At 47.0% G+C, this 12,403-nt stretch overlaps 1 protein-coding gene across 3 annotated transcripts in view; it reads left to right on the top strand.

Moving 5' to 3' along the window:
• The window catches only part of ARHGEF12 (Rho guanine nucleotide exchange factor 12), a 181,208-nt gene extending 170,115 nt beyond the window's left edge, over positions 1 to 11,093 (top strand). For all 3 annotated transcript variants that reach the window (XM_045283559.1, XM_004712819.3, XM_045283560.1), the window contains 10 exons: positions 94 to 194; positions 1,664 to 1,741; positions 2,808 to 2,883; positions 3,337 to 3,504; positions 4,439 to 4,526; positions 4,854 to 4,940; positions 5,080 to 5,159; positions 5,391 to 5,624; positions 8,683 to 9,135; positions 10,501 to 11,093. In XM_045283559.1, the coding sequence (XP_045139494.1) occupies positions 94 to 194; positions 1,664 to 1,741; positions 2,808 to 2,883; positions 3,337 to 3,504; positions 4,439 to 4,526; positions 4,854 to 4,940; positions 5,080 to 5,159; positions 5,391 to 5,624; positions 8,683 to 9,135; positions 10,501 to 11,003 (1,868 nt within the window). In that variant the 3' untranslated portion in view covers positions 11,004 to 11,093. The remainder of the gene's footprint in view (positions 1 to 93; positions 195 to 1,663; positions 1,742 to 2,807; positions 2,884 to 3,336; positions 3,505 to 4,438; positions 4,527 to 4,853; positions 4,941 to 5,079; positions 5,160 to 5,390; positions 5,625 to 8,682; positions 9,136 to 10,500) is intronic.
• The last annotated feature ends 1,310 nt before the right edge of the window (positions 11,094 to 12,403 follow it).

Here is a 12,403-nt window from a genome sequence, read left to right as displayed (position 1 = left end):
TGTGTGTGTGTGTGTGTGTGTGTGTGTGTGTGTGTGTGTGTGAAGCTCTTTCAGGTTTCTTACGATTCCATCGGGATTTCCCTTCACATGTAGAATGGCCAACAGAGAAAGAGAAGGTGAAGAAAGCCGCGGATCACTGTCGTCAGATCTTAAATTATGTCAACCAGGCTGTCAAGGAGGCAGAAAACAAGCAGGTAAGATGGGCAAGGCCTGGAGATCCAGTCTGCTGTTGCGAGGAGATTTCCTTTAGTATTGTGTGAACCCTGCCGTGATCACTGACTCGGTCACTGGGTTACTGATGGGCAAGGCATTTGTTAACCGCTTATATGGGGAGAAGTTTCCCATTCCTGGACTTTGACCCATAGCGCTTCCTGATCAGGGTGCTATCAAGAATCACGCAAATTGTGATTCAGCAAACATAAAAATTCAGACCTGTTCCCTTTTCCCTAGAGGGCTATGACCTAATAAGTTCAAAGCCCAGCATACCATACATTCGACTTGGAAATGCTATTTTTCAGAGCTCATGGAAAGGTAGGCATTTCAATGCTTATGAGTTTTACTTAAAAGAAATCGTGAGCAAATATTGAATTCTTGTTAATGCTGTGCATACTGAATTGTGTAAAGGTGAGATGTATTTGTATCTGCAGTGTATTTTGAAATGCATAAAAATAAGATCTATTGATGAATAGAGAGGAGTGAAAATAGATGGATGGACCCTTGATTAAGTAAGTATCATAATGTGCTAATTGCAGGATGCTGCGGGTGGTGAGCATCTTGGTATTCACTGTACGTATTTGTGCTCTTCTGTGTGCTCGGGAACTCTTGTTGTTGGGGCAAAATGCACCTTCTCCTTCATCCAGCGGTTCTTCTAGGAATTGATCAGGCAGAGATCTTGATACACTTGAGCAAAGGCTTGTGTAAGACCATGTCATGTAGCATTGGGTAGCAGAATATTAGAAGTAACCAATAAAGTCTAGCTCATTCACAGAGTTGAATATCATACAGTCATTAAAAAGAATGGGACAGTTACGATCATTCCATTATAAATAATCTCTATGGTACATTGATAGGTGTTGCACGCAGAAGAATCTGAATCTGAATGTATTGTACCACCTTTGTTGTTAAGGATGTATGATGTATGTAAACACGGGCACAGAGACAAGCATACTTTGAAATTCACAGGTAGTCTATCAGCCTCCTTGCGGATAACTCCAGAAGTGTATATATTAGAGATGAATATTCACAGATAACTACGGGCGGGGGGTGGGGGTGGGGTTGTTAGGGGTGGGGACAAGAGGGTAGCACTGGAAAAAGACTTAGGCTGTGCCTTATTTTACCTTCTAAATTTTGGACCGTGTTTGTGATTTACATAGTTGGAGGGCATTAAAATGTTTGTAAAAGAGGTTGAGAAAGAAGATGATGAAAACCAGGAGTGTACTATTCCTGAAGTATGCACAGAGAGTGTTGTCATTGAGAATGTACGCAGCAAGCCATTCACCAACTCAGGGGAGGGTTTTAAGGAGAAACTGAGCTGTCAGCCCTGTGTGAGGTTGCCAAGAGCTCCGTAAAGCGCAGAGTAAAAACGTCCATGTTGATCTGGACTGAGGAGGTCATTGATGATCAAAGTAGCACCCTCCTTGACTTTAACTTGTCTAACTTTCAGCGCTTAGAAGATTATCAGCGTCGCCTTGATACTTCTAATCTGAAGCTTTCGGAGTACCCAAATGTTGAAGAGCTCAGGGTAAGAGACAGGCTAATTGTAATCTTTCTAAACATAAACTTCACTAAAACCTTGGCAGATAATTAAGGCATCTTAGTGAGAACACATGCCACCTGGAGCTTTTGTAGACCATCTTTAGGGTTACTTTAGTCTTTCGTCAGGGAAATACCCTGTGTGAAGTTGATGTGGGTGGCAGGAGACTGAGGCTCACAAGTGATTAAGTTCCATTTCATTGTGCTCCATAGTTTGAGTAAGAGGAGCTCTGTTTTCTGTGGGAACTTTCTGGATAATGAATAAAGCGAGATAACTTATTTTTCCATGAACCACTTCCAGAACAGTGAAGCTCAAGCAATTACAGGAATTATAGGAGAAACATGTACTAATTGCCATGTCTGGTATATAGAATTGTGCATTAAATAACTTTGTAGAATTTGAGATCTTTCCCTTGCTATTTCGCCATGGTCTTGGCGCGTTTATTTGGTGACTGTTTAAAATAGGCGTTCATGTTATACAGCTTCTTGGGGTGTATAGACGCCCATGTCATAGCGAACAGCTTCTCAGAGGGTGCTGGTGGTCTTATTCTTCTCCCTTTAGCTCCCAAAGAAGGGGATTTTTCTAGGGTTGCTGGTGCTCAAAGATGATTCTCTTAGGAATACGTTACTAATATCAGAGCAAGCCTGAGTATGACCTGGACTTTCATGATGAATGCTGTTTCTTAGAACTTCTTTGTGCCTAGCGTCTTGGGATGCAGAGGTCTCTCACAGACCCGCATGTGTGTCACCCTCACCCCCCGAGTCAGAGAGAGGCTAAGGAATGACTTGAGGCTCTAGGGGCTGGGTGTCTGGGGCTTCATTTTCATGTGGGAGATGGGAGCAGCTGGGAGATGCTTTCCTACTAGAAAATACCCACAGATCGCTCTCACATGGTCTCTATTCTGTTTTCAACATTGACAACGACAATGGTGTGCATGTAAGTGGTAGTCTCTTATATGAACAATTTCTTTAAAGGAAAGATTGAAATAACATCGGATGTATCATCTCACAGAATACTTGGGAATAGTTTGCATGTGATTCTCTTATTTTCACAGAATTTGGATTTAACCAAGCGGAAGATGATTCATGAGGGACCGTTGGTTTGGAAGGTGAATAGAGATAAGACAATTGGTAGGTCTCATGTAATCTGTCCATTTGGGGAAGAGGAGGAGGGAAGTATAAGGAGGGAGAGAGACTCTCGGGAACTCCCAGTTGTAGAGTTAGCAGCGCTGCCTGGCATTAGTTGTGTACTTGAGACCCCTGGGGTCTGGCTTGTGCCAAACACTCGACCGACAGCTTTACGACCCAGTCCACTTGCCCTCGTCCTCTGGAAGCTTGCTTAGATCAACACATCTCAAGCTACCCGTGAGCAGTGCTTTTTGCTTGGTTTGGGGTTGAAATTCTCAGATCTGACACAGACCGATGCTGTTGTGAACGCCAGTAATAACCAATGACTACTAAATGAAATAAAGGCATATACTCATCAGTTTTCCTTCTGAGGCATGAAATTTCTGTCAAATGGTTACAGCACTAAGAAAACACGTTTTAGTTTGTGGGCTTACACCTTTCCTGCTTTTGACCTAGACCTCTACACACTGCTGCTGGAAGACATCCTGGTCCTGTTACAGAAGCAGGACGACAGGCTGGTGCTCAGGTGTCACAGTAAGATTCTGGCAGCGACAGCTGATAGCAAGCACACGTTTAGCCCTGTCATTAAGCTGAACACGGTGCTGGTTAGACAAGTGGCAACAGGCAAGTATGCCCACCGAAAAAGGCGCATCTCCAGCTTCATGTCATGTCGCAGAGAGAGTGTTGCTTAAGTTTGACCTGCGTCATATTCTTAGGCAAATTAAATGCATTTTATGTATGTGTAGAAAGCGAACTTTTTAGGATGTGTTTACACCCGAAATAAGTTAGGATGCCTAGATCCTCTGAGCGATTTTCTGTTATTTAAAACATCTTATGTAGTGTACTTTACGCAGGTTACTTTGGTGTACACTCTGGGTTCAAATCATTAATCGATGCTAAGAAAGATAGTGGATCAGGGGTAATTGAATGGCCATGTCTAGTATGTGGGTTTTTCATTCAGTAATAAGTGTATATATCAAGTACTTGCAGTAGACAGTTGTGAGACAGGTGGTGATTTCAAACAGACATCTGTGTGTAAGTGGCAGTAATCACCATGAAAATGCGCGCCGCTCCCTTTAGAGCAGTGGTTTTGGTGAGTTGGGGAAACACAGCAAAACCCGTGGCGGTGAGTTGAGTGTGGACTTTGTGCAATCAGTTGGAGTTGGAAAGTTAGGCTGTAACTGTCCTACAAAGGAAGCCCCGGGGGAGCTGAGTTTTGTGATGGCTGGATGCATTCATAACCTCTCTTATCCGACAGCCATTAATAACCGCCCACCAGAAGGGCGGTCCAAAACAAGTGCGAAAGCCCAATAGCATGTGGTACAGTAATTTGTTTCTGATAAATTGTTAACTTTGTAACCCTTGTTTTACTAAAGCAGCATATGCACAGTATACTCTGTAGTAAGTCACATAGATTTCAGTAGTCCAGCATGAATTTTTACAAAGTGAACACATGTAACTTTTATGTATATTAAGATATAAAATGTTACCAAGACCCTTAAATCCCCTGTTGGTCTGAGTGTTACACTAAGCCTTGTCTCTCTCCCTCGTCTCCCAGATAACAAAGCTTTATTCGTCATTTCCATGTCAGACAATGGAGCCCAAATTTATGAACTGGTGGCTCAAACGGTGTCAGAAAAGACTGTGTAAGTATTTGATTCAGCTCCCTTACTCGACTCCATGGAAGCCAGGTCCTTCCAGAGGTGCTCTTTTACGGATTTGTATCTCTTTAGATTGATAGCATTTGTTTTGATTCTGCTTTATCAAAAGCATCTTTTCTAAAGGAAAAATTCTCAGAAGTAACAAGTCAAGTTTTTTAAGGGTTAGGCTGTCCAAACTTATGTTTGGCTATTATCTTTAAGGTAGAGTTTTGCGTTTCAGTTCAGTTTTTCTTTCTGCTTCCTGAGTATATTTAAGGATGCTTCTGTCTCCTTTTCCTTCCATGTCCTGGGTCCTTGGTGCCCGTCCGGCAGCTGGCAGGACCTCATCTGTCGGATGGCTGCATCGGTGAAAGAGCAACCCACGAAGCCCATTCCGTTACCACAGCCTCCACCTGACGAGTGAGTGCCTCCGCACGTGGCAGTGGAGCTGGCCTTAGGGTAGAATTTTGGCTAGAAAAGGACTAGGTGATTTGCCATGTTGTTGTGATGCTGTTTAAATACCTCATGAAGTTGAGAGATTGCTTTCTCTGTCTCACAGAGGAGACAATGAGGAAGAAGAACCTTCAAAATTAAAAGTGGGACATCATGGCATTTCAGTCACAGGCCTGCAAAGTCCAGGTAAAGGCTTCCATGACATTGACCGGAGAAAATGGAGACTATCTTTTACAAGCCCAGAAACCCCAGCACTCTGAGCCAGTGTCCCTGTCTCTCTGCCTGAGTGCTGTGTGTTCGGACTGAACAGACAGGCTGTCACTCATGTGGTTATTCCCCCCTCCCAGCATTTCCTGAGTGCTTCTTGTAAAGAGTTAAAGGTCTTGTTTCTACTCTGCCTTTCCTTCCATTGAGCAGACCGAGACCTGGGGCTAGAGTCTCCCTTGATGCCATCCCAGCAGCAGTCTCCCTCGCTGGGCACCTCTGGGAAGGCGGAGGTCGACGACCTCTTCGTGGCTGAGAGACAGTTTGCCAAGGAGCGGCACGCAGACGTCACCGTCAAGGAAGTGGGAGGAAACTGTCAAGTTGCAGTCCCAGATCCCCATCTTCCTGTCTCTGAAGAACGGTGGGCAGCGGATGCACTGAGGAATTGTAAGTTTTATTCACAACTCTGGGGTACTTTCAATTAAAGTACTAAATTATATATTTTCCAGGGAGAAGCCAAAGAAATATAATGAAGTGTAAACTTTAGTTTTTCCCTTTAAGAAGTTTAATTTAGTTGGGAAGGTGATAGAAACATCACAGCCTTCCCCTCCTTTAAAAAAAGTAAACACTCAAGATCATGCAGATCTCTCAAAGTGCCCTTGTGTCAGACAAGGGCGATGTGGTTACTGCTTTGCAGAGTGGGGGCGATTCCAACAGGTTTGTAGAGAACAGACATTTAGCCACGAGTAATGGTTGGGCCAAACGCCCAGAGGCAGGACACGGGTTTTCAGAGAGCAGCAAGTAGACCGTTGGGGCCGAGGTAGAATGTCTAGACTAGGCACTCGTGTGAGGTAGGATCTGAAGGACGGAAGGTGTGCTGAGAGCCCAGCTATCCCAAACCTGGGATAACAAGTTGAAAAAGGGGATCCTCTGTACTTTAGCGATTACACGTCACAGTGTTTGCAGGACCGTTTCAAATGACGTGCACCCCAGGCTTTTTGTGGAGATTATAGAAATCTGCACCGTGCTGGCCCCTTGCCACTCCTTTAGTTGGCCACTCCCTTCCCAGCTCGGTGAGGATCACTAATGGAGCATGCCTCTGCTAGAAAGGGGAGGACATCACCTTTTCCAGGAGGTTGCAGACCATTCCTCTAATGTTGAGAATCACTCAAAGCTTTTAAGCGAATGCGAAAAAAGATGAACTTGAGAGAGCCGCACAGGATTCGAATGGCAAGAAGCTGGGAGGGCATAGCTGCTAAGTGAGCTGTTGTAGTTCTGAGCTTGAGGCTCGTGGGCTCTGCACTAGAGTGGTATCGGGAGGAGTTAAAATAAACAACCACCAGTAGTCAACACAGTTGACTTTTTTGGATGTTAGGGCAAAGGGAGGGGAATGTGTCGAGACACTGTTAGTATTCTGAGACAGAGAGGGCGAAGCCACACGCCCCCCTCCTCATTTGCACTTGGGACACATTTTCTTTTTGTCTGCCAGAGATTATGGGTTCATATTTAAGCTGTGTTGAGATTGAGATCATGAATAATGAGGCATTTACGAGGACACATGAGCAAGAAGTTAGGGTTTTAGGATTGGAACTCTGGAGAGAGGTGGAAAGAGATTGGGTTTGAGTGCCTTGAGACTTCTGAGAGAATGAATGGTGAATGGAAAGCCAGAGGGCTAAGGGCTCAGCCTACATGGACGCTGTTTCCCTAAAGTATGCAGGAGATAGGAATCGGGTTTCCGTTTGTTTCTACTCATCATGCCAACAAAGCGAAACTGGAGCAGACCCTAACCTGTCTGATGTGGGTGAACCAGAATGACCACTGCAGGAGGAGGAAGTCTGGACCGAGGCCTAGCTAGAAGCCCCATCTCCTTCATGGAAAACAAGAGCCGAGTGTGTGTTGCATAGTAACTAGGTCAGCAGGGTCGGTAACCACGGTGGCCGACTCTTAACTCAAGCCAAGTCAGTGACATCTGACCCTGAGTCAATTCTGACTCACGATGACCCGATAGGACAGGATAGAACTACCCCCATGTGTTTCTGAGACTGTCACTGTTTATGGGAGTAATTCCCTTTCTCCCGTAGAGCATCAGGTGGCTTCAAACTACTGACCTCACAGTTAGCGGCCTAATGAGCACCACTACTCGGTGCTCCCTTGGTAATGAAAAGCTTTTGCACTGTGATCCAGGTTAAAGCGGTGTCTGCTTTGCACCCCCAGGGGTCGGTCTCACCCACGTTGGGAAACTGGTAGCTGGTGGCCTGCAGCACTGAGTCGAGAGTCTGTGCCACTTGCCACAGCCTGGCAGTAGTCCAGCCCCCAAATCCAGTTCCCGGAGGTCTTAATATGCCCCTAGTCTCCCATGCCAGGACTCTGACCCCTAACGAGCCCATTCGGGGCAAAATGCTTCCCACTTTACCCCAATTTTTAAAATTCCGGTCAGTTCTGGTTTTATTTCATTAGCCATGACTGAACCAATTCCAACCTATTGGAAAGCCTGAGCGAAATTAAGCCTGTGTTGCAAACAGAAAATTGGTCAAGTTGCTCACAGCCTAATTTACTCCAAATTCCCCTAAATTGACACTGTCAATGTTTTCTGGTGGTTTGACTAATGTCATCCAAGTAATCTTATTATTCTGTGAGTGACCTCATCACATCACTTTGTCCATTTAGAATTAAATTGGTTCTTAATTTCAACAACCTCAGGAAGTTGTACCACTCTGGTAAGATACAGTCTGGTGAGATACATTTACAACACTGGTGAATATTTTCTTACTCTTTTCAATGATACGTGCTACCTACCCATCCCTGGAGCCCCACTTTACTGTGCACTCGCACCTTGATCCCTCCTGCTGCTGTGGAGGCTACTGTGGCAGTCATCTGTGTGGTCTCTGTGTCTAAGGTCGTGAGGAGCAATGAGTGCGGATGGGTGGGGTGTCCACTTCTGGGAAAAGCAGTTTGTGTTTAAATATTTCTACCTCACGCAGCTGTCCAGCCTCTTTAAGAGTACTTTAGTGTATTTCTATTATATGGAACAAACAATAGAGGCTATTTAGGAGTTACAAGACTCTATGTATGACCCAACAGCACCTGACCATCCCACCACCAATAAGATTATGCTGAGATCCTGTCCATTCTATTTTAAGGTTAAGTCTTCTCCAGAAAATGGGGCTTAATTTCACTTCTGAAAGCAAAGCAAGGTTGTATAAAATGAATATTTGCTCGTATGCTACTAGTAAAGATCATTCTTAAGGTTAAATCGGTCATTTGGCCAATTGAGTGTTGGCGGTGTAAGGTGCCAAGTTGGGTTGCGCAACTGCAAGGTCAGTGTTGCCAAACTGCCAGCTGCCCTGCCACCAGCTGCCCTGCCGGAGAGAGACCGGGCCTCCTACTCTGGTCAAGAGTCCCAGTCCCGGAAGCTGAGTTGTCGGGTGGCTGTGCGCTAGCAGGGGCGCTGAGGTCGGGTGGTGGCCCAGCAGTGAAGGTGCTTTGTTGCCTCTCACCCCTGCAGTGGGTCTGCTGAAGCGGCTGCTGGAGCAGCAGCTGGGCTGGCCTGAGCGGCGCACTCAGGAAGACTGGCAGCAGTCCCCACGCTCAAGGACGGCCTCGCGGGGGGTGCAGGCAGACGGCGGAGGCCAGAACTCCGAGAGCAGGAAGGCCTGCCTTCCCTTCAGAACTGGAACAGGTGACCTTCCCGTTGGCGGCAGTCCAAGGACTTCAGGTGACTCTTCTGCTCCACGGGATTCGGCGATACTGGCATCCCACGAGAACCAGGCAGGTATCGTCGTCTTCATGGACCAAGTGGTTATGACCCCGGAGATGCCTCCCAGCGAGCCTGAGGGGGCGCTGGACGAAGGCGGAGAGCACTTTTTTGATGCCCGTGAAGCACACAGTGATGATAACCCATCAGACGGCGGTGGCGCCGTGAAAAAGGAGGAGCAGGGTGTCGATCCACGCATCTCAGGCAAGTGACTTCCCCACCGACCTTGATGCTGGTGCTCCTCAGCGTCTTGTGTGCTTAACTAGATGTTGGTTTGGTGTCTGAGCATTCGGCATGGGTGTACACGCGCACATGCTGTGGTAGCATAGTAGTTAATGCTCTGGGCTGTGATCCAAAAGGTCAGCAGTTTGAAACCACCAGCCAGTCTGATGGAGGAAGACCTGTAAACAGTCACAGCCTTGGAGACTCCCAGGGGCAGTTCCACCTGAATCTGTAGAGTTCCTGTGAGTTGGCATCAACTCGACGGCATTGTTTTTGTTGGGGGGGGTGGGGGGGGGGGGAATGATCCTTCAAACAACAGCTAATGAGTCTATTCTATCCAGACCCCATTGTAGATGCTGGAAGATACAACAGTGAGTAAAATAGACCGGCCCCTATTCTTTTGAAGCAGAAGTACTATTAGGGCAAAGATTAATGGTAAATAAGTAACAAAGAAATAGAGGTTCACATAGTGAGAAAACAGTGGGTTAAGTGTTGGGCTGCCAACTGCAAGGTCAGCAGTTTGAAACCACCATCTGCTCCTCAGAAGAGAGATGAGGCTTTCTTTTCCTGTAAAGAGTCATACTCCTGAAACCCCGACAGGGCCGTTTCACCCTGTCCTACAGGGCGGCTAGGAGCCAACATGGACTGGGAGGCAGTGAGTGTGAGGGAGGGATCTCAAGAAGAACAGTGAGTCAGATGAGGGACACAGGGGGCGCTTTAGACAGAGCGACCAGGGAGAGCCTCTGATGAGGTGACCCTAGAGCAGAGGCCTTGGCGGGAGTGCGGAAATGAGCGCTGCGGGTCCTCGGTGGAGAAGAGGGCATGCAGAGGCTGTGTGGTGCGCACAGGCTCCCGGTGGTCGGGTTAGCAGGGCTGCCCTGCATTGGTTTATGTAAGGGCATTGTAGTTCTCAGCTCTTAACTTTGGCAGCAGAAACCATTGTCGACTGACGAGTCTCTCTGTACATGTATAAGAAGCCCTGGTGGTTCACCACAGAGTCAGCAGTTCAAGCCGACTGGCTGCTCTGAGGGAGAAGGATGAGGCTGTCTGCTTCTGTAAAGATTGACAGTCTCAGAAACCTTTCCTAGCAGTTCTCTGTCCTGTAGGGTGGCTGTGAGTCGGCATCGCCTCAGGGGCAGTGGTTATCTATAGTAATACTAATGATTCAGGAATTGCTTGAAATTCTGCTTGGCTTAGTTTTAATGGCAAAACTTATTTCAAGTTGAACTTGGGGATGAAGGACTAGTGGCTGTTGCCCTGTTCAGCTGTCAGCAGATCACCACCACCCTCTCCTTGGTTTGCCGAGGCCAGCTCTACTCTCACCACGCTGTGCTGTGCCTCTGACAGGAAACTACTTCATCCTTGACGGCTATGAGACCGTGCAGGAGAGCTCCACGGACGAGGAGGCCGTCTCCTCGCTCAGCCCACAGCCTGCGGCCGGCGGCCCCTCTCCGGACTCCACCCACCAGCAGCAGCATTCGCCGCAGAGTGCTCATTCGGATGGGCCAAACTCCCCCTTCACCCCCGAACTCCTGGCCCAGCAGCGCTGGGGAGCCATGGAGGACAGCTGCTTGCAGACCCAGAGTCCCTCTTCCTGTGCAGAGCTGCCACACCAGGTCATGGAGTACATTCGTAAGATCGAGGCGGACCTGGAACACTTAAAGGTACCTCCTGTTTCAACCTCCTTGGACTTGCGTGTGCGAACCCCATCGTATAGCATGACAGAAATGCTGATGTTGGCAAACTTGCTCGGGGCCAGACCCGAACGCTGCTTTCATCACAGTCCACAGGCCCGAGCACGAGTGTTGTTCGCTGCTGCGGGCTTGAAGCACAGAGGGCTCCGGCCCTGAGCCGCAGCGCTCTCGGGAGCTGGTGCGTGGAAGCCCATCTCTGGCCACCTGGATAAACAGCGTGAGATTGGACCTTTTAGCTGGTTGTAAGTCCCCGGCTCAGGAGAAGCTGTAGCTCTATAAACTCCGTGTGGGTTTGCATGGGTGACGTCCAAGTTCAAGAACCTAAATAGATTTAGCGTCCTTGGCTGGTCTCCTTGAGAACAGAGCTGGGTGGGGTCTGTGTTCTGAGTCCAGGCCACTAGGTGCTAAGACCTGCCATAACCTAGTCGTTCTCTGAGTCACCAGGGGCTGTTGGTCTTGTGACAGACAGAAATCAACTTTGGTGACTCTCACTCTGTCAAAAGCAGGACATAATGGGGTTTTTGTCACGTAGTGATAGCGGCTGCAGATGGCCGCTTTTTTAACTTTGACGTGTGTGGTGTCTTCTGAGAAAATAACAATCTGAAAGTCCCTCATCAGTGACCGGAGCTGTGCAAACCCAGACGTGTTTTCCATTCTATTTCACGTTCATGCTGGAATAAGCACGAGCTGCACTCACTAGAGGCGCTCGGGACAGTGAGAGTCGGGGGCGCCTTGTTTCCTCCTCACTGTGCCCCAGAGCTCCCCCGGTGTCACAGGGTTACAGTGGAACCAATGCAGTCTCATTCCAAATCAATTTTCCCCATCAGAGGTAGCTGATCATGGAGTAATCCGCTCTCGGCGACCAACTTCTTACCCTAACCTTGCCTTTTTATGCAAAACATTACACAGAAATTTTAAAGTAATAAGTTCAGGGTTAAATAATATAATTTAAATAAGAAACATAATATTAAATGAGTTTTTAACAACTGCAGTATGGCCCCCAGCTTGAGATTGATGAGGATCTGCCTCTGTGGACTCGGATGTGAAGAGGGGCTATGGAGAGAGAGTCATGTTTGGAAGGGAGTCCCCTTCCATCAGATCAACTAGTAGCTGCTTTTCAGGAGTCTTTCCCTAGGACCTGGCTGGCTTTCTCTTAAGAAAGTAAAAATAAGAAATCTGTCTAATGTGGTCCGCTGTTGGCATTTCCTTAACTGTTTTCTGAAAGGGCTTACTAAATTATCGTCAACAATATCAATAACAATTAACCAGTTCCTTATCATGATGACTCTTTTCAAAAAACTCCTTAGGACCCATGTTTTTTTTATCTAAAAACAGTACAAAAAGCCACAAAAGCTAAGAAAATTATACCAAAACACTTGGAACACAACTGCCAAAAGTTTAAACAACTCGTACTAACAACGCCAACTAACGCCGAGTGACCAAAAACTATGAACTGCTTTTGTTTACAAAAATCATGTGCATTAAATTGGAGTAACGATGAAATATGCAGTTTTCCTCTAGTTCTTAAATGCTTCCTCCCCCCCACTACCATGATC

Source organism: Echinops telfairi, unplaced genomic scaffold (genome assembly GCF_000313985.2).
Source record: "Echinops telfairi isolate 266 unplaced genomic scaffold, ASM31398v2 ScPeMD7_7463;HRSCAF=8501, whole genome shotgun sequence".
Lineage (NCBI taxonomy): Eukaryota > Metazoa > Chordata > Mammalia > Afrosoricida > Tenrecidae > Echinops > Echinops telfairi.
Note: the sequence above shows the minus strand (reverse complement) of the source record. Positions and strands in the feature narration are given on the sequence as shown.